The 18,532-nt window shown below is 42.3% G+C and overlaps 2 protein-coding genes and 4 non-coding genes across 9 annotated transcripts; 5 read left to right on the plus strand and 1 right to left on the minus strand.

Annotated features, from left to right (window-relative positions):
* Positions 1-4,487: 4,487 nt before the first annotated feature.
* LOC139582634 (ribonuclease H1-like) lies at positions 4,488-13,140 on the minus strand. 3 transcript variants are annotated; one of them, XM_071412798.1, is made up of 9 exons: positions 13,054-13,137; positions 12,625-12,726; positions 12,394-12,518; positions 12,006-12,215; positions 11,573-11,672; positions 11,429-11,487; positions 11,205-11,285; positions 10,915-11,039; positions 4,488-4,809 (listed from the first exon to the last, which is right to left on the minus strand). In XM_071412798.1, the coding sequence occupies exons 2-9, from the start codon at positions 12,687-12,689 to the stop codon at positions 4,723-4,725; spliced, it is 852 nt and encodes a 283-aa protein (XP_071268899.1). In that variant the 5' UTR covers positions 12,690-12,726; positions 13,054-13,137; the 3' UTR covers positions 4,488-4,722. The 3 variants fall into 3 exon arrangements, with proteins under 3 accessions (XP_071268899.1, XP_071268900.1, XP_071268898.1); XM_071412799.1 differs by having other exon boundaries at positions 13,063-13,134; XM_071412797.1 differs by having other exon boundaries at positions 12,625-13,140.
* LOC139582636 (small ribosomal subunit protein eS7) lies at positions 13,082-16,943 on the plus strand. 2 transcript variants are annotated; one of them, XM_071412801.1, is made up of 8 exons: positions 13,179-13,201; positions 13,366-13,434; positions 13,976-14,061; positions 14,166-14,237; positions 14,692-14,835; positions 15,309-15,373; positions 16,262-16,412; positions 16,831-16,943. In XM_071412801.1, the coding sequence occupies exons 3-8, from the start codon at positions 13,987-13,989 to the stop codon at positions 16,906-16,908; spliced, it is 585 nt and encodes a 194-aa protein (XP_071268902.1). In that variant the 5' UTR covers positions 13,179-13,201; positions 13,366-13,434; positions 13,976-13,986; the 3' UTR covers positions 16,909-16,943. The 2 variants fall into 2 exon arrangements, with proteins under 2 accessions (XP_071268901.1, XP_071268902.1); XM_071412800.1 differs by lacking the exon at positions 13,366-13,434 and having other exon boundaries at positions 13,082-13,201.
* Positions 14,372-14,596, plus strand: LOC139583876 (small nucleolar RNA SNORA73 family). The gene has a single exon (XR_011676636.1). It is a non-coding gene; the product is annotated as a small nucleolar RNA SNORA73 family (small nucleolar RNA).
* LOC139583877 (small nucleolar RNA SNORA73 family) lies at positions 15,007-15,231 on the plus strand. The gene has a single exon (XR_011676637.1). It is a non-coding gene; the product is annotated as a small nucleolar RNA SNORA73 family (small nucleolar RNA).
* LOC139583874 (small nucleolar RNA SNORA73 family) lies at positions 15,530-15,754 on the plus strand. Its single transcript, XR_011676634.1, has one exon. It is a non-coding gene; the product is annotated as a small nucleolar RNA SNORA73 family (small nucleolar RNA).
* Positions 16,449-16,673, plus strand: LOC139583875 (small nucleolar RNA SNORA73 family). The gene has a single exon (XR_011676635.1). It is a non-coding gene; the product is annotated as a small nucleolar RNA SNORA73 family (small nucleolar RNA).
* Positions 16,944-18,532: the final 1,589 nt, after the last annotated feature.

The following is an 18,532-nucleotide window of genomic DNA, read 5'->3' on the forward strand; positions in this document are numbered from 1 at the left end:
ATTCTTAGCTATGTTTTAAATCATATATTTTGGAAAAAAAGATATACTAATTAGATACTAAATACTAATTAGAAGCATGGATAGCAAACGTCTTTCCTTTGTACTATTATGCAGGTTATCAAACTATTTCCAAACTAGCCAACAAGCAGCTTTTATCAGCACATGTGCAATTGCGCTATCTAGCACCATGCTAACTAAACCCACTTGAACTTAAACAGCACATGAGGCCACGTGTCCTAACGGTTCTAACTAACACTATGCTAGCTAACACCATGCTAGATAGCAGTATGCTAGCTAACAGCATACTAGCTAAATGCCACAACATACCCTGGAGAATTTACTTAGCTACACATGCCTATATCTGATGTTTGGCTAGCTAGTCACTGAATACAACCACAATAGTAAAATAAACTGATAACAGCTCATTACCACCCAATCTAACAGTAATTATAACTACAAGTATAGGTACAGTTGGCTTTTGTAGCTAGCTACTGTTATACAGGTTATCAAACAAATGACAAGTTAGTCAGCATGTCTGCAATTTGGCTTCATGTGTGCTGCTGGCTAGAGCGGTCCTATTTAACAGCATGATAACAGCAAGCCTAACTACAATTTTACTCAAATAAATTGTGCTAGTATGACAAGGCTTAAGTAAATAAAAAAACATGTTCGATTCTAAACATTATACACTTTTGTTTAAGAATTAATTGATTACTATAATTACAAGGAGCAAGTGCTAAACCAAATTAAGTTTGATCTATATCCCCTATCAATGGCAAACAAGGCGCAAACTCTACACAAATATCGCACAATGGGACAGGTGATCTGATGCATTCCGAATGTTTTTTTGTAGTTAATCTTTTTTATAACCAACTGCAACATTACACATATTACTTTCACTACATTGGCCTCACAAAACACGAATTGCTAGATGGCCTGCCATGAAAGCTTAGGCCCAATATTAGGATCACTAATACATGTGAATGCATAGTGAAATAGTATATGTAAATCATTCTCCTACAGTTTAGTCAGTTACCAGACGCTCTTATCCAGAGCGACTTACAGTTAGTCTTACAGGAATAAGCAATAGGCCTAGTTGCTAAGCAAGCAGCTTGGCATAGTTACACATGACCTTCATGCAGTAAAAACCTGTAACCCTCAGCTAACACAATATGAACCCATAGCCCATACAATTGACACAGCTCACGCTATGCGGCTCCATATTCTTTAACATTTGCTGCACTGGTGTCAGAAATTAGAAAATTAGATATTGCATGTGACCTTTTCCCTCACAAACAAAACAAAAATGTATTGGCTGCATAGAAAACGGGGGAAGTCACTCCAGCAAAGTTGCACCAATCAAATTCCATTTAAAAAACAAACCGATCAACAAAATGACAATTGTGACAATTGTTAGCACCTCATAAGGATTCTTACTTATGAAAAAATGAGCTGTATTGTGGCCTACCATGGCTCCTTTAACTGGGGTATAAAAATAAGCTAACACTCATGGAATATGCATTTTTCATCAATCACAATGTGGAAAAGCAAAAACACTCACAAAAAAAAAAAATGGTTTCCACTATTAAACAATAGGTACACTATAAGGGCAATAATGAATAAGTTCAAACCCAGACTCAAACCCACACAACAGTACATGTGCACTGGAGGCAGTTGCACAGACCACTGATTTGACTTAAATGTTAAATTAACACATAGGTCTCAGCCAATTTAACTTAATTTTGTAAGTTAAGTTAATGTACAGATTTGTAGTTATCCTGACTTGACATTTAAAGTCAAGACAACTGTTGTATTAATTTAGTTAATTTGACTTGTTGATAGCTGATTTGAAAGTTGAGGGAACACATCATTCATAGCTGATTCAACTTGATTTTATAAGTTAAGACAATGTAATGACTTGTAGTTAATATAACATGTCATTTTTTGTCAACACAGCTAGGATCTTGTTTTAGTTTATTTGACTTATTAGTTCTGATTTGAAAGCTGACTGAACAAATTGTTCTTAGATTATTCAAATTGATTTTGTAAGTTAGGACAGTGTAATTAATTGTAGTTATCAAAACTTGAAATGTTTAGTAAACACAACTGTTATCTTGGTGTTGTTGATTTGACTTCTTGGTTCTGAATTGAAAGTTAAAATAACACATAGGTCTTAGCTGATTTAACTTAATTTTGTAAGTAAAGTTCACGTCAAGATTTGTAGTTATCCTAACTTGACATTTAAAGTCCAAACAAATGTTGTCTTTATTTAGTTCATTTGAAGTATTGAATCTAATTTGAAAGTTGAGGGAAGAGATAGTTCATAGCTGATTCAACTTGATTTTGTAAGTTAAGACAATGTAATGACTTGTAGTTAATATAACATGTCATTTTTTGTCAACAACTGGGATCTTGTTTAAGTTTATTTGACTTATTAGTTCTGATTTGAAAGTTGACTGAGCAAATTGTTCTTTGCTAACTGAACTTGAGTTTTTATGTTTACAGCTTTTATTGAGTTGAAGTCAACTTAACTTAACATGATTTGTCAAATCAACACATTTTGCACATTTAGTTGACTTGAATAGATTAAATAAGTTATTTTGACTTAATCCCCAAAACGTTTTTTACAATGTAGTAGTGAAGCAAAAAAAATGTCATCAAATCTTTTTTTTTAAATATATTTTGATACTTCAAGGGGTCAGTTCAAAATCAAATAGCTAAATGATTATTGGTATTACCTTCTTAAAACACTTTTCTTATTGCTTAGTAGAATCCCCGCCCCCCCAATCTAAATGAAAATGATACAAACCTAAAAAGTAACTTCTATTGCCATTGCCAACTATGTAAAAATTTTAACATTGCAGCCTGCAGGTAGAAAATATCCTGATAAAAATAAATATCATATTCATCACACTGGCTACACATGGCCTGTCTGCAACGAACTTGAAACATTGTATCAACTATTTATAGGTGGGTCTAGCCCGAAGCTTGAGCTAGCGAACTTGCAACATTGTATAAAGCATTCTGTGCCCTCAGAGTTTCCCCGCAAGTGAGCTCCGGACAGACACAGCTGTAAGCTATTTGTTTAAACTGTAAGTGGCGGTTCTAGCTTGTATGGCGCCCTGGGCGAAACCTCCCTTCAGCGCCCTCCCCCGCGCCCGGTGCCGCCCCCGGCACGATGCAGCTGTGGGCGGCTGCCCATGTCGCCTGTACCTAAATCCGCTACTGATTTTAATTAGTCTATAAATACATCTCTTTGCCAAAAGTCGTCATCCCTCCCATGTCTTCTTCGACTACTATTTTTGAAAGTGTAAGGATAATAATTCAGCCATAGTTGTTCTGAAATGTTTATTACTTGGGGGGGTTCTGGAAGGGGGAGGTTTTCTGCACAACACCGCAACCTATTTCAGTCCAAGTCAAGCACTGATAAGAAGTAATCAGCTAGATAAGAAGTAATTCCACTGGATCAGAACACGACATTTTTGGTCGTGCTCTCCTTTTCGAATGGGTTTTGAAAGGGAAAGAGCTTGAAACGTTTGTCAGGTATCCTATAGAGGCCTACTTCTATGCGTGCGCGTCCTTACTCAGGAGCGCCCTTTAAACAAAATACAACTAAATTGACAAAACTGGTAAATGGGATGAAATAAACCAAAACTTGTTTCTCACAAATGTAGCATAGGTTGTGCACTCTGCAAACAATGTGTCCACTCAGACAATGAGAACGTGAAGACAGGAATACGAATATTGAATGTATTAAAATAATTACTGTAACCAAAGCAACAAACATTGTTGATTAGAAATTGTAAGATTTAACGGTAAATGTACTACTGGTGATATGTAATGGGGAATTGATATACACTAACAATCAAAAGCAAACAATTCACAAATTGGCGGGAGAGAGCGCATTGTGCATCTGGGTGCATTGGCCTTGCAGCATTTACGGTGATATGGCCTGAGCAGAACTCAGGGCATTCATACATCTTGCGCTTTACGGCGCAGTGCAGAGCTGTTGTCAAGGAAGTGAGTTTGTGTTTATACAAGATGTACCGCCCCGCCTACGGTCAACCAATCTGTATAGCTCCGCATTGTTACAAAATTTGGCCTCTGCATGCCTCTGGAGGCTATGCAATTGCGTCACACCCTCCATATGGAGGCCCCGGCCACATTTTCAGATCAAGCATACATTTGATTTTAGTCTAAGCCTCCGCAATAGATAAGTTCACTGTGGTAAGGGGAAATATATATATATTTGTTACTGCTCGACTAAAACAATCTCGATCAACCAAAGCCTAACGACCAAAGAATCGACCAGTTGACTAATTTGGGTCAGCCCTACTTTACTGGCATAAAAACGGTGGATGGAAACGTGGTTAGTGAATAGGCCGACTATACTACCACAATGGAATTATTTTGCAGTATTAATGCATGCTCATATGATGCTACAAGTAAAAGCTGAAGGAATTCCTTTAATTAAATAACCAACAATATTTCAGACAGGATGCTTTATTTAATAAAATAAACTTAGAAACAGAACATTGTTCTCTGGAAAAGAATTTGGCAGCCCAACAGAACAGACAGAAAATGATCCTGAAAATTAAAATGCTCCCCCCCCACACACACACACCGATCTTGAATGATTAATTCTTGAACTCCCAAATTGATAGAAGTTAACTGAGAAACAAGATAAGTAAATATGACATATTAGGGCTGTATCTTGTAAGGCTAATGTAAACGTTTTGCTGCCCCCTCTCTGGACAGCCTGTCAGCCTCCTCGTTTCCTAGGTACCCAGCGTGGCCCGGGATGTGCAACTGGAGAGAGAAGAGAGAGAGTCAAAGGCAGAAGAAGACTGTTAATAATTTCAGTTGTGCATCACCATCCTTGAAAGTTCCAAAACTTTTTTGGTCCACAACCCCATTTTAATATCAGAAAATTATTGCGACCCCAACTATGCGAAAAAGTGATGTAATCAACAGCCAATGACAGTCATTGCAAAGCAGTCGAAGTATGGGTGTATTTGCATGTCCCGGTGAATCAAAAGTAGTCAGTATTTGGTGTGGTCACCAGCTGTATTAAGTACTGCAGTGCATCTCCTCCTCATGGACTGCACCAGATTTGGCAGTTCTTGCTGTGAGATGTTACCCCACTCTTCCACCAAGGCACCTGCAAGTTCCCAGACATTTTTGGAGGGAATGGCCCTAGCCCTCACCCTCCAATCCAACAGGTCCCAGACGTGCTCAATGGGATTGAGATCCTGGCTCTTCGCTGGCCATGGCAGAACACTGACATTCCTGTCTTGCAGGAAATCAGACATACTGCTCGTTCTGTGCTGGGTGGCATTGTCATGCTGGAGGGTCATGTCAGGATGAGCCTGCAGGAAGGGTACTACATGAGGGAGGAGGATGTCTTCCCTGTAATGCACAGCGTTGAGATTGCCTGCAATGACAACAAGCTCAGTCCAATGATGCTGTGACACACCACCCCAGACCATGACGGACCCTCCACCTCCAAATCGATCCCGCTCCAGAGTACAGGCCTCGGTGTAACGCTCATTCCTTCGACGATAAACACAAATCCGAACATCACCCCATGTAAGACAAAACCTCCGACTCGTCAGTGAACAGCACTTTTTGCCAGTCCTGTCTGGTCCAGCAACGGTTGGTTTGTGCCCATAGGCGACGTTGTTGCCGGTGATGTCTGGTGAAGACCTGCCTTACAACAGGCCTACAAGCCCTCAGTCCAGCCTCTCTCAGCCTATTGCGTTTAGTCTGAGCACTGATGGAGGGATTGTGCGTTCCTGGTGTAACTTGGGCAAATGTTGTTGCCATTCTGTACCATTGCAATGTGTGATGTTCGGATGTACCGATCCTGTGCAGGTGTTGTTACACAAGGTCTGCCACTGCGAGGACAATCAGCTGTCCGTCCTGTCTCCCTGTAGCGCTGTCTTAGGCGTCTCACAGTACGGACATTGCAATTTATTGCCCTGGCCACATCTGCAGTCCTCATGCCTCCTTGCAGCATGCCTAAGGCACGTTCACGCAGATGAGCAGGGACCCTGGGCATCTTTCTTTCAGTGTTTTTCAGAGTCAGTAGAAAATCCTCTTTAGTGTACTAAGTTTTCATAACTTTGACCTTAATTGTCTACCGTCTGTAAGCTGTTAGTGTCTTAACGACCGTTCCACAGGTGCATGTTCATTAATTGTTTATGGTTCATTGAACAAGCATGGGAAACAGAGTTTAATCCCTCTAAAATGAAGATCTGTGAAGTTATTTGGATTTTTACAAATTATCATTGAACGACAGGGTCCTGCTGAGTATATATACACTGCTCAAAAAAATAAAGGGAACACTAAAATAACACATCCTAGATCTGAATGAATGAAATATTCTTATTAAATACTAATAAATCACACAAAAATGATCAATGGATATCAAATTTATCAACCCATGGAGGTCTGGATTTGGAGTCACACTCAAAATTAAAGTGGAAAACCACACTACAGGCTGATCCAACTTTGACGTAATGTCCTTAAAACAAGTCAAAATGAGGCTCAGTAGTGTGTGTGGCCTCCACGTGCCTGTATGACCTCCCTACAATGCCTGGGCATGCTCCTGATGAGGTGGCGGATGGTCTCCTGAGGGATCTCCTCCCAGACCTGGACTAAAGCATCCGCCAACTCCTGGACAGTCTGTGGTGCAACGTGGCGTTGGTGGATGGAGCGAGACATGATGTCCCAGATGTGCTCAATTGGATTCAGGTCTGGGGAACGGGCGGGCCAGTCCATAGCATCAATGCCTTCCTCTTGCAGGAACTGCTGACATACTCCAGCCACATGAGGTCTAGCATTGTCTTGCATTAGGAGGAACCCAGGGCCAACCGCACCAGCATATGGTCTCACAAGGGGTCTGAGGATCTCATCTCGGTACCTAATGGCAGTCAGGCTACCTCTGGCGAGCACATGGAGGGCTGTGCGGCCCCCCAAAGAAATGCCACCCCACACCATGACTGACCCACCGCCAAACCGGTCATGCTGGAGGATGTTGCAGGCAGCAGAACGTTCTCCACGGCGTCTCCAGACTCTGTCACGTGCTCAGTGTGAACCTGCTTTCATCTGTGAAGAGCACAGGGCACCAGTGGCGAATTTGCCAATCTTGGTGTTCTCTGGCAAATGCCAAACGTCCTGCACGGTGTTGGGCTGTAAGCACAACCCCCACCTGTGGACGTCGGGCCCTCATACCACCCTCATGGAGTCTGTTTCTGACCGTTTGAGCAGACACATGCACAGTTGTGGCCTGCTGGAGGTCATTTTGCAGGGCTCTGGCAGTGCTCCTCCTGCTCAAAGGCGGAGGTAGCGGTCCTGCTGCTGGGTTGTTGCCCTCCTACGTCCTCCTCCACGTCTCCTGATGTACTGGCCTGTCTCCTGGTAGCGCCTCCATGCTCTGGACACTACGCTGACAGACACAGCAAACCTTCTTGCCACAGCTCGCATTGATGTGCCATCCTGGATGAGCTGCACTACCTGAGCCACTTGTGTGGGTTGTAGACTCCGTCTCATGCTACCACTAGAGTGAAAGCATCGCCAGCATTCAAAAGTGACCAAAACATCAGCCAGGAAGCATAGGAACTGAGAAGTGGTCTGTGGTCACCCCCTGCAGAACCACTCCTTTATTGGGGGTGTCTTGCTAATTGCCTATAATTTCCACCTGTTGTCTATTCCATTTGCACAACAGCATGTGAAATTTTTTGTCAATCAATGTTGCTTCCTAAGTGGACAGTTTGATTTCACAGAAGTGTGATTGACTTGGAGTTACATTGTGTTGTTTAAGTGTTCCCTTTATTTTTTTGAGCAGTATATATATATATATATATACACACACACACACATACATACACAGTGCCTTTGGAAAGTGTTCAGACCCCTTGACTTTTTCCACATTTTGTTACGTTACAGCCTTATTCTAAAATGTATTACATTTATCTTTTTCCTCAGCAATCTACAAACAATAACCCATAATAAGAAAGCAAAACAGTTTTTTTTTTTTTTTTATGTTTGCAAATGTATAAAAAAAAAACATGTATTTAAGTATTCAGACCCTTTGCTATGACACTTGACATTGAGCTCAGGTGCATCCTGTTTCCATTGATCATCATTGAGATGTTTCTACAACTTTGAGTCCACCTGTGGTAAATTCAATTGATTGGACATGATTTTGAAAAAGCACACACCTGTCTACATTAGGTCCCACAGATGACAGTGCATGTCAGAACAAAAACCAAATCATGAGGTTAAAGAAATTGTATGTAGCTCCGAGACAGGATTGTGTCGAGGCACAGATCTGGGGAAGGGTAGCAAAACATTTCTGCAGCATTGACAATCCCCAACAACACAGTGGCCTCCATAATTCTTAAATGGAAGAAGTTTGGAACCACCAAGACTCTTCTAAGAGCTGGCCGCCCGGTCAAACTGAGCAATTGGGGGAAAAGGGCCTTGAAACCAAGATTTAACTCTTTGGCCTGAATGCCAAACGTCACGTCTGGAGGAAACCTGGCACCATCCCTACGGTGAAGCATAGTGGTGGCAGCATCATGCTGTGGGGATTATTTTCAGTGGCAGGGACTGGGAGACTAGTCAGGATCGAGGCAAAGATTAATGGAGCAAAGTAGAGATCCTTGATGAAAACCTACTCCAGAGCACTCAGGGACAAAGGTTCACCTTCCAACAGGACAACAACCCTAAGCACACAGCCAAGACAATGAAAGAGTGGCTTCGGGTTAAGTCTCTGAATGTCCTTGAGTGGCCCAGCCATAGTCCGGACTTAACTGGATCCAACATCTCTGGAGAGACCTGAAAATAGCTGTGCAGCAACACTCCCCACCCAACCTGACAGAGCTTGAGACAATCTGCAGAAAAGAAATGGGAGAAACTCCCCAAATACATGTGTGCCAAGCTTGTCGCGTCATACCAAAGAAGAGCCGAGGCTGTAATCGCTGCCAAAGGTGCTTCAACAAAGTACTGAGTAAAGGGTCTGAATAGTTATGTAAATGTGTGAAGTACATTTTTTTTTATAAATTAGCAATAATTTATAAAAACCTGTTTTTGCTTTGTCATTATGGGGTATTGTGTGTAGATTGAGGGTAAACAACTATTTAATCAATTTGAGTAAGTCTGTAACCTAACAATGTGGAAAAAGTCCTAAAGATACTGTGTGTGTGTATGTGTAATATATATCTCACACACAGTACCAGTCAAAAGTTTGGACACACCTACTCATTCAAGGGTTTATCTTTATTTTTACTATTTTCTACATTGTAGAATAATAGTGAAGACATCAAAACTATGAAATAACACATGGAATCATGTAGTAACCAAAAATGTTAAACAAATTAAAAAATATTATAGATTCTTCAAAGTAGCCACATCAAGTTGCCTTGATGACAGCTTTGCACACTCCTGGTATTCTCTCAAGCAGCTTCATGAGGTAGTCACCTGGAATGCTTGAAGGAGTTCCCACATATGCTGAGCACTTGTTGGCTGCTTTCCTTCACTCTGTGGTCCAACTTGAAAAACAAATTACATTCCCACTAAGCACAAACCAGATGGGATGGCGTATCGCTGCAGAATGCTGTGTTAGCCATGCTGGTTAAGTGTGCCTTGAATTATAAATAAATCAGAGACCGTATCACCAGCAAAGAACCACCGCACCATCACACCTCCTCCTCCATACTTCACAGTGGGAACCACAGATGCAGATCATCCGTTCACCTTCTCTGCGTCTCACAAAGACACGGCGGTTGGAACCAAAAATCTCAAATTTGTACTCATCAGACTAAAGGACAAATTTCCACCGTTCTAATGTCCATTGATCGTGTTTCTTGGCCCAAGCAAGTCTCTTCTTCTTATTGGTGTCCTTTAGTAGTGGTTTCTTTGCAGCAATTCGACCATGAGGGCCTGATTCACGCAGTCTCCTCTGAACAGTTGATGTTGAGATGTGTCTGTTACTTGAACTCTGTGAAGCATTTATTTGGACTGCAATTTCTGAGGCTGGTAACTCTAATGAACCTATCTTCTGCAGCAGAGGTAACTCTGGGTCTTCCTTTCCATTGGTGGTCCTCAAGAGAGCCAGTTTCATCAGAGCGCTTGATGGTTTTTGCGACTGCACTTGAAGAAACTTTCAAAGTTCTTGTCATTTTCCGGATTGACTGACCTTCATGTCTTAAAGTAACGATGGACTGTCGTTTCTCTTTGCTTATTTGAGCTGTTCTTGCCATAATATGGACTTGTTCTTTTACCAAATAGGGCTATCTTCTGTATACCACCTACCATGTCACAACAGAACTGATTAGCTTAAATGCATTAAGGAAAGAAATTCCACAACTGAACTTTTAACAAGGCACACCTGTTAATTGAAATGCATTCCAGGTGTCTACCTCACGAAACGGGTTGAAAGAATGCCAAGTGTGCAAAGCTGTCATCAAGGAAAAGGTTGGCTACTTTAAAGAATCTCAAATATAAAATATATCTTGATTTGTTTAACACTTTTTTGGTTACTACATGATTCAATATATGTTATTTCATAGTTTTGATGTCTAAACTTATTCTACAATGTAGAAAATAGTAAAAATAAAGAAACCCTTGTATGAATTGGTGTTCTAAAACCATTTTCAAATCAGGAGACCTCACATATTTCTATATTTTAGTCATATCGAGAGCAGCTTACATTAGTAAGCCCATACATTTTCACACTGGTCCCCCGTGGGAATCGAACCCACAACCTCTATCAACTGAGCCACACAGGACACGTGACCCAATCATCATCCATAGTTTGGGAAACTATGTTCTATTCTTTGAAACCCACTACACTTGAAGTGAGAATATTAACAGATATGTAGAGCAACAGGCGTCATTGATATTTACCCATACAACCTCCAGCTCTTCATTTAACTTGTCAAGTTTTTCAAAGTCCTCTTTGTTGATGATAGGGCCACCAGATTTGAGCCTCCAGTTGTTCAGCTTCCAGTTCTTCACCCAGCTGGTGACGCCTGGAAGAAACATCACAATAGTCATTAAGATAGTCGCATTAGCAGGCCTAGCAAGTAACGTTAGATGCTGCATCATGCCTGCAGCATCACACAAAGCCATGTCACAATCAGTCAGTCCTTTGCTGATTGAGTGTTAGTAAAGTGCTATAAGCAGCACACGCGTACCATTAATGGTGAACTTGCTGTCTGTATAGAGTACCAACTTCTTGATGTCCATCTCTTTGGCCTGCTCCAAGGCTTTACAGGCTGCCTGTGCCATTCAGAAGCAAAATGTGGGATTAAATCTCTGTGCGGTTACAATCCAAAGGTTGCTGTGGCAATTCCATTCAAATAACAGCAATCTGGTTAAGAGAGTTCAGAATTAAAACAAATAAGACAAACACGGGTACTTGCCTGTAATTCTGCCCTCTGGTTGGTCTGTCTTCCATCCAGTGGTTCTGCTACATTCCTACAGTAAAGAGTCCACATGAAAACCAACCCACTGTAGTGTCAAACAGTCTATGAGTTATAACCACAGACCCAGGCCTACTCACAGAGGATGGTCACGTCCCCAGTACACCCCGATCCCAGCTCGGGCTCCGACCTTCCCATTGCCTGAACAGCAGCCGTCTGTGTACACCACCACTGCATCACCTGGGAAAAGACTGTTGTCTTAATCATGTTTAATTGGTTTTCAATCATCATTATAGGATATTTGCTGCTACTATAAGCTATATTTGTAATTTTGGGGTTTATTTGTGCATGTTTATGTGTATAGGTATGTGTATATATGACAGTCAAACGTTGTGTTTTCCTTCTTGATTCTTTGCTTTATTTATTATTACTTTTTGATGTGTACTGCTGTATTTACTGATTTTATGTTGCCTTATATGGAATATACTAAAAATAATTGTTCACAAAAAGTATGTTTTACATTTCTAAACCAAAACAAGAAATACGATTTGAAGGAGTAACAGGTATATTTACCCATGTAGGTGAATCCATCAGAGCTCTTTGAAGATGCGCAGCTGTCTTGAGATGCCTCCTGGGAAGGCTTAGCTCGTTTGGCAGGGGACACCACCTCCTTCTCCTTCTCCTCCTCCTCCTCCACGTGATTATAGTGTCTCTTCTGACCAATGGGAATATACTCAAGGGCCTCCGGGGCCCTTCTTGGGAGTGTTGCCTCATAGCTGGTTCCTGAAAGATAATACCTTGGTCTGAGTAGAAGTCTGATTCTGCTGTGTCTGAATGGTGCACTACTTGTCTAATGACAAGATAGGCTGCCCATTCCTAAAGCCAGTAACAACAGTACCCATTGTATTGTCATTTTACAAGTACAGTGACCCATAGAGAAAGAACATAGCCATCGATCTACCCTCTGACACGTCTGGTGTTATCGACGTTGCTTTGCCTCTGACGAAAGCCCAGGCATCCTTTTCAGCAGCAAACTTCTTGTAGCTGGCATATGGGAACTTGTCTACTTGGCTCTTACATTCATCCCTGAAAAAGTAAACACATGATATTCAATGTGAATAGAAATGACAAAATGTGTTTAAAGACACAGTGGTAACTAGCTCCCTAGCTAGGTAACTACTACACAGCTCACCAAGTTTGGTAAACTCCAGGGTTGAATCCTTTCCTCACAGCGTAGAAGAATTTGCCTTTCACCATCTCCTCTGTGCCAATGCAGACTTCCCTGTGTATTATACTATAAAGAACGGGTAACCTGAACATCACTTAGACCAGCAATTACTTAAAAGTGGAAGCACCGGTCATTGTCTTAATTTCAGAAATGTGAACAAGTTGAACAAACTAACTAGCTATGTGTTAAAATGTAAGGACAACTATTAGCTAGCCATCATTGGAAACAAATGCAGGTATGTAAACTGGCTAGCTTGCTAGACCACTAACCCAAAACAAACACATTTTGCTAGCTACTACCTGACAACCGTAATGTCAACACACAACTCTAGAAGTTAGCTATACATTTGAACATGACCTACGCTGACATGCTTATTTTGGACTCGGTATTTACATTAATTACTTCAAAGTTCACGATATCTGCTGCACTGATCTGTTGGCGTTAAAAATCATACTTCCGTGTTCCCATGATTCCTTCTACGACGTACTTGTATACTTCTCTCGCGAGATTCCTGCCTCTTCCCTGGCCGTCGTTGATCGAGGTAGGTCAAGATAATGCTCCCACTGGTCGGAATTTCTTGTCAAACTGTTGTAAATGTGCACAGAATTTCCTCGTTCTTGTATCAGAGTTCATCTAAGACTGTTGATGCGTTAGATTATTATATTTAAGGTTTTGGATGGCCGTTGTGTAATGAATTGTATGAAGTGTTTCAGGATAGACCTAACATGAAAACTGGAAGGAGCATAGCTGGCGCGTTGAGGCCCATGTGTTCTTGTAAGAATTGCCTGTAGTTCGTCGACTAGTGGCTTTTTAACCGTTTTAATATTTTCCTTTTAAGTGTCCTGACAGTTGTTTAGCCTGAAGTATGGTTGAGTACTGTCTGAGTTCGTTGCTAGCTAACGTTAGCCATTTGATAATGAACCTGGTTTAAAGACGGCAAACTGGCTAACGTTAGCTAGCAAATGTTAAGTAGTTAACTTGGAACATGCGACCCTATCTCCTTGTACATTGTTTGATGCAATAATTACTTGTTAGGTTGTTTATGATGGCATGGTTGCTAGCTAGCTAACGTCGTTTGTATTTTAAATCTGTAAGTGAAATCAGCCATTGTCGACTTCGTTTGATCAACCTTAGCCGATAGCGCTAGCTAGTAACTGCATGTCTGATGGTGTGATGGAGTCGGCATGGACCACTCGGCTAACGTTGGTTAGTTTCAGTGTCGATACTACATTACCTGAAACAGTGCATGATGTCCAAAGACATGCAGGACTCGGGAGTATGCTCAAATGGTAGTCTTGTCTTTCATTAATTCCAGAGACATAGGCCATGTTCAGTACCAGCGCCAAAATCGTGAAGCCCAATGGCGAAAAGCCAGATGAGTTCGAGTCTGGAATTTCCCAGGTAAGCTATGGCAAATCTGTCAATATATGGCACTTTATAGAAAACTTCCTTAGTCGCTTGGCTAATGCTGTATGCAATATTCAACATGTCAGCCTTCTTCCTAGGCTCTACTGGAGCTGGAGATGAACTCAGACATGAAGGCTCAGCTGAGGGAGCTGAACATCACTGCTGCAAAGGTAAGGATCCTATACTACATGTCTTGTACTTGCCTTCATTCTGACTGTTTGCTCAGAACATTTTTGGATAACTGAAGATGAATGTGGTAGGAGTTTATCTGATGTAGTAAAAGGAGCTGTGTTTGAGTTTAACCCCAACGTGGACATCCTGTGAGGTTGCTCTCACATGGCTCTGTCCTTGTGGCGTATGGGAGCGTAGCACTTCACAGTGCTGTGACGTACAGTCCCGTTCCACGACGTTGGAGAGCAAGCCTTGTCCCCGGCCTTCGGGCTGGTGAGGATGGCGTTCTGTATATTCCTACATCTTCCCAGAGCCCTTTGGGCCGTGACTGGGGGGCTAAACCATGCAGTGCATACAATTTCTTTCAGACAGCTGAAGCACTCAAAGCATCTATTGAAGTGTTTGTATTTGCCTCAGTTTGTGTTCTAACTGAAATGCCATCCTCTCCCTCAGGAAATTGAAGTTGGTGGTAGCAGGAAAGCCATCATCATCTTTGTCCCTGTGCCCCAGCTGAAATCTTTCCAGAAGATTCAGGTGCGACTCGTGAGGGAGCTGGAAAAGAAGTTCAGCGGAAAACACGTCGTCTTCGTTGCACAGGTTAGGGTGATGTTGTCTCGCTGTCCTGTTTTCCACAAGTTGCAGGGGCAGTTTGCAGAGCTGTTGCGGTGACCCCGCTGTCGGTTAGCTTGGTTCTTTTGGAGAAGTCTATTAACAGACATCTTTAGTGCTCAAATATACATGTTTCTATGCTGTGAGTGTAGTATAATATCAACGTGGACATCCTGTGAGGTTGCTCTCACATGGCTCTGTCCTTGTGGCGTATGGGAGCGTAGCGCTTCACAGTGCTGTGACGTACAGTCCCGTTCCACGACGTTGGAGAGCAAGCTTTGTTCCCGGCCTTCGGGCTGGTGAGGACGGCGTTCTGTATATTCCTACATCTTCCCAGAGCCCTTTGGGCCATGACTGGGGGGCTAAACCATGCGGTGTACATTATTTATTTAGAATGCTTGTTGGGCTTTAAAAGTCTGCCTGTGTAAATTGGTAATCCTTGATATTTTGTTAACTTGCAGAGGAGAATCCTGCCCAAACCAACCAGGAAAAGCCGTATCAAGAATAAGCAGAAGCGTCCCAGGAGGTGAGTTCTGTTGTCACACCTGCATGTCCTCGACTATATACTGTATGGAAGAGAATGGATTGTAGTTTTAAAGTTAGAGCAAATGGGTGCTAGGTTTAGAAGTTCAAATTGTTGTGCCATATTTGATGCTGCCATACTTGCACACCGTATTTGGACCCAACGTGGACATCCTGTGAGGTTGCTCTCACATGGCTCTGTCCTTGTGGCGTATGGGAGCGTAGTACTTCACAGTGCTGTGACGTACAGTCCCGTTCCACGACGTTGGAGAGCAAGCCTTGTCCCCGGCCTTCGGGCTGGTGAGGATGGCGTTCTGTATATTCCTACATCTTCCCAGAGCCCTTTGGGCCATGACTGGGGGGCTAAACCATGCAGTGTACAATTGTACTAACACCATGTCGTATGCTTTTAATGGGATTTTATAATAGGTTATTATATAGCTACAAGATTAAACGGGGACAAACCATATAATGCAACATCAACTTTCCTTCCTATTACCTTGCATTACCCTACGAGTAGGTGTTTTAACCCCAGTGTCCTGGCTAAATTCCCAATCTGGCCCTCGTATCATCATGGTCACCTAATCATCCCCAGTTTCCAATTGTCTCATTCATCCTCTCACCTGTAACTACTCCCCAGGTCGTTGCTGTAAATAAGAATGTGTTCTCAGTAAACTTGCCTGGTAAAATACATTTTTATAAAAAATTCAGATTTCAAAATACCTGTATAGCTATTTGATTGTTGCCCTTTCCATACATGCATACAGACATGCATAAATAACCTTCCCATGATTTTGAATGAGACTGATTTTAGGAAAAATAGTTTTCAAGGTTTAGAACAATTCTGTAATTACCTCAAATGTCTAATGCACGTTGTGATTTGTTTCTCCAGCCGTACTCTGACCGCCGTGCACGATGCCATCCTTGAAGACCTGGTCTTCCCCAGTGAGATTGTTGGCAAGAGGATCCGCGTGAAACTGGACAGCAGTCGGCTCATCAAGGTCCACCTTGACAAGGCTCAGCAGAACAATGTGGAACATAAAGTGAGTCGTGTCGCAGTTTGTTCACCCACCTTAACCCCAACGTGGACATCCTGTGAGGTTGCTCTCACATGGCTCTGTCCTTGTGGCGTATGGGAGCGTAGTACTTCACAGTGCTGTGACGTACAGTCCCGTTCCACGACGTTGGAGAGCAAGCTTTGTTCCCGGCCTTCGGGCTGGTGAGGACGGCGTTCTGTATATTCCTACATCTTCCCAGAGCCCTTTGGGCCGTGACTGGGGGGCTAAACCATGCGGTGTACAACTTCTCCTGACTCATGTCTCAAATGGTTTATGTGCTGCAAATGTCTTGTGCCAAATGCATGCCTTTTGTGTTGTCATATGCAATTGATATATTGATCATCATAACCTGTAAATGTTGCAGTCTATGCAGTGGTTAACCAGTGGTTGCCTTTATTTTCAGGTTGAGACCTTTTCCGGTGTCTACAAGAAGCTCACAGGCAAAGACGTTGTTTTTGAATTCCCCGAATTCCAACTGTAGAGTGCAGATGACAAAATAAACGAGTCTACTCTCAATGTCATTGCTCTGTATTCTCTGGGGATAGGGTGGTCAGTCATGCCAATCCCATACATGATGGTCTAGCCCAGGGCTCCAACCCTGTTCCTGAAGAGCTAGCCTCCTTTAGGTGTTCTCCTATCCCTGTTGTAACTAACCTGATTCAGTTTATCAGCTAATTATTAGAATGGGGTGCGCTAGATGAGGGTTGGAGTGAGCCTACAGGACGGTAGCTCTCCAGAAACAGTTGGAGAGCCCTGGTCTACAGACTAATATCCTTTCAGGAAGAAGGACCATTAACTTGAGTAACTGAAGACTTGGAGCAGCTGTGATGACTGATCAGTTGTATTGCCACATCCTACAACTTGTGGTGCTAGGGGGCTTTTTCAGATTGCTTTTGGGCCTCTGTAATGGTAGTTTTCAATGGGGGTTTTTGCACACTGGAAAATGTCCTGATCCCATTATTAGATGTTGAGTGGAATTGACAGGTAATGTATTTGCCTGTGTATAAATCCACCATGGGATATGTGCCCAATATAGGCTATTGCTCACGACAGTCAAGTTTAAGCTTATGTTGTGCAGTGTGAGGCCACTGAGGGAGCTATGGGGCTGCATGGACCAGCCGTCCATAAATTAACATGGCAGGTATTGAGGCTATACGTTGTATCCTTGTGAGGAATGCTAAAAATAAGCAATGGAGTAACCTTAGGTTTTGAGGTATGATGGGGGTAAGACTGTTGTAATAAACATTTGGCAAAAAATCTATGGGTAAATCACTGACTGCAGGATACATAGCCTGGATGTGAACATGTCCTTTACCGGAATTACTCGCCCTTTGACACTGGAGAAGCTCAATGATCAACCGTTTGACAGTTGCGCTCTGAGTGATGAGGCGCTTGTTCCTATGACAGCTGAAACAAGTGGGTTGGGCAACCCCCCCTCATATCGTGTGATTCCTGATGATAGTTCTTGATTTTATTGACTGATTGCTATTGTGTGGGATGGTTGAGCTGAAGCCTGGATACTCGGGACTCCTGTCATAACTTTCCCATTACCTATCCAGGCAGTCACCCACCTACGACTCAACATGTACTCAGGTAACACCTCCATGTCAGATACTCCGTGTAGTTACACTATTGCATTCATCAGTTAAAGGATCTGTTAAAGCCCACTGAATGCTACTCCTGCTGTTTGGTTAATGTTTTGCATATGGGGGAGTGCTAGACTGAAGGACAGAGGTTGAAAATTAGCTTGTTGCCTAAAACCGGCACCTGTCCTGAAAATGTTAATTAATGTACACTGTCCCTGCAAAAATAAAGGTCTATGCCCTTGGGTAGAAAGACTGGTATGTGGTTTCAAATGTTATTTAGTTGTATGTACCGGATACGCATGGTATACATCGTACAACGAAACGCTACAGGTTCCTTCTGGCCTTGCAACAACAATAAGAAATAAAAGATAAGAATACAAACATAAAATTACTCTGTAGAATAGAATAAACATTTTAGCATCATTATAGTACAGACAGGCACAATCCCCCCCCCCCCCCCCCCAATATTTACACGTAAGTGGGGTGGGCAGTGTATTTTGAGCAGTATAATATGAGTCT

This window comes from Salvelinus alpinus, chromosome 8 (genome assembly GCF_045679555.1).
Source record: "Salvelinus alpinus chromosome 8, SLU_Salpinus.1, whole genome shotgun sequence".
NCBI lineage: Eukaryota > Metazoa > Chordata > Actinopteri > Salmoniformes > Salmonidae > Salvelinus > Salvelinus alpinus.

Bases quoted from the DNA above. Each gene is read 5' to 3' on its own strand.
- LOC139582634 (XM_071412797.1), bottom strand. From the start codon at position 12,752: ATGTTCAGGTTACCCGTTCTTTATAGTATAATACACAGGGAAGTCTGC. The intron at 11,488-11,572 runs GTGAGTAGGCCT...TCTTTACTGTAG, and splicing joins TGGGGACGTGACCATCCTCT to GAATGTAGCAGAACCACTGG. The intron at 4,810-10,914 runs GTAAATATCAAT...TTCTCTCTCCAG, and splicing joins AAGAGCTGGAGGTTGTATGG to TTGCACATCCCGGGCCACGC.
- LOC139582636 (XM_071412800.1), top strand. From the start codon at position 13,987: ATGTTCAGTACCAGCGCCAAAATCGTGAAGCCCAATGGCGAAAAGCCA. The intron at 14,062-14,165 runs GTAAGCTATGGC...CCTTCTTCCTAG, and splicing joins TCGAGTCTGGAATTTCCCAG to GCTCTACTGGAGCTGGAGAT. The intron at 14,238-14,691 runs GTAAGGATCCTA...CCTCTCCCTCAG, and splicing joins TGAACATCACTGCTGCAAAG to GAAATTGAAGTTGGTGGTAG.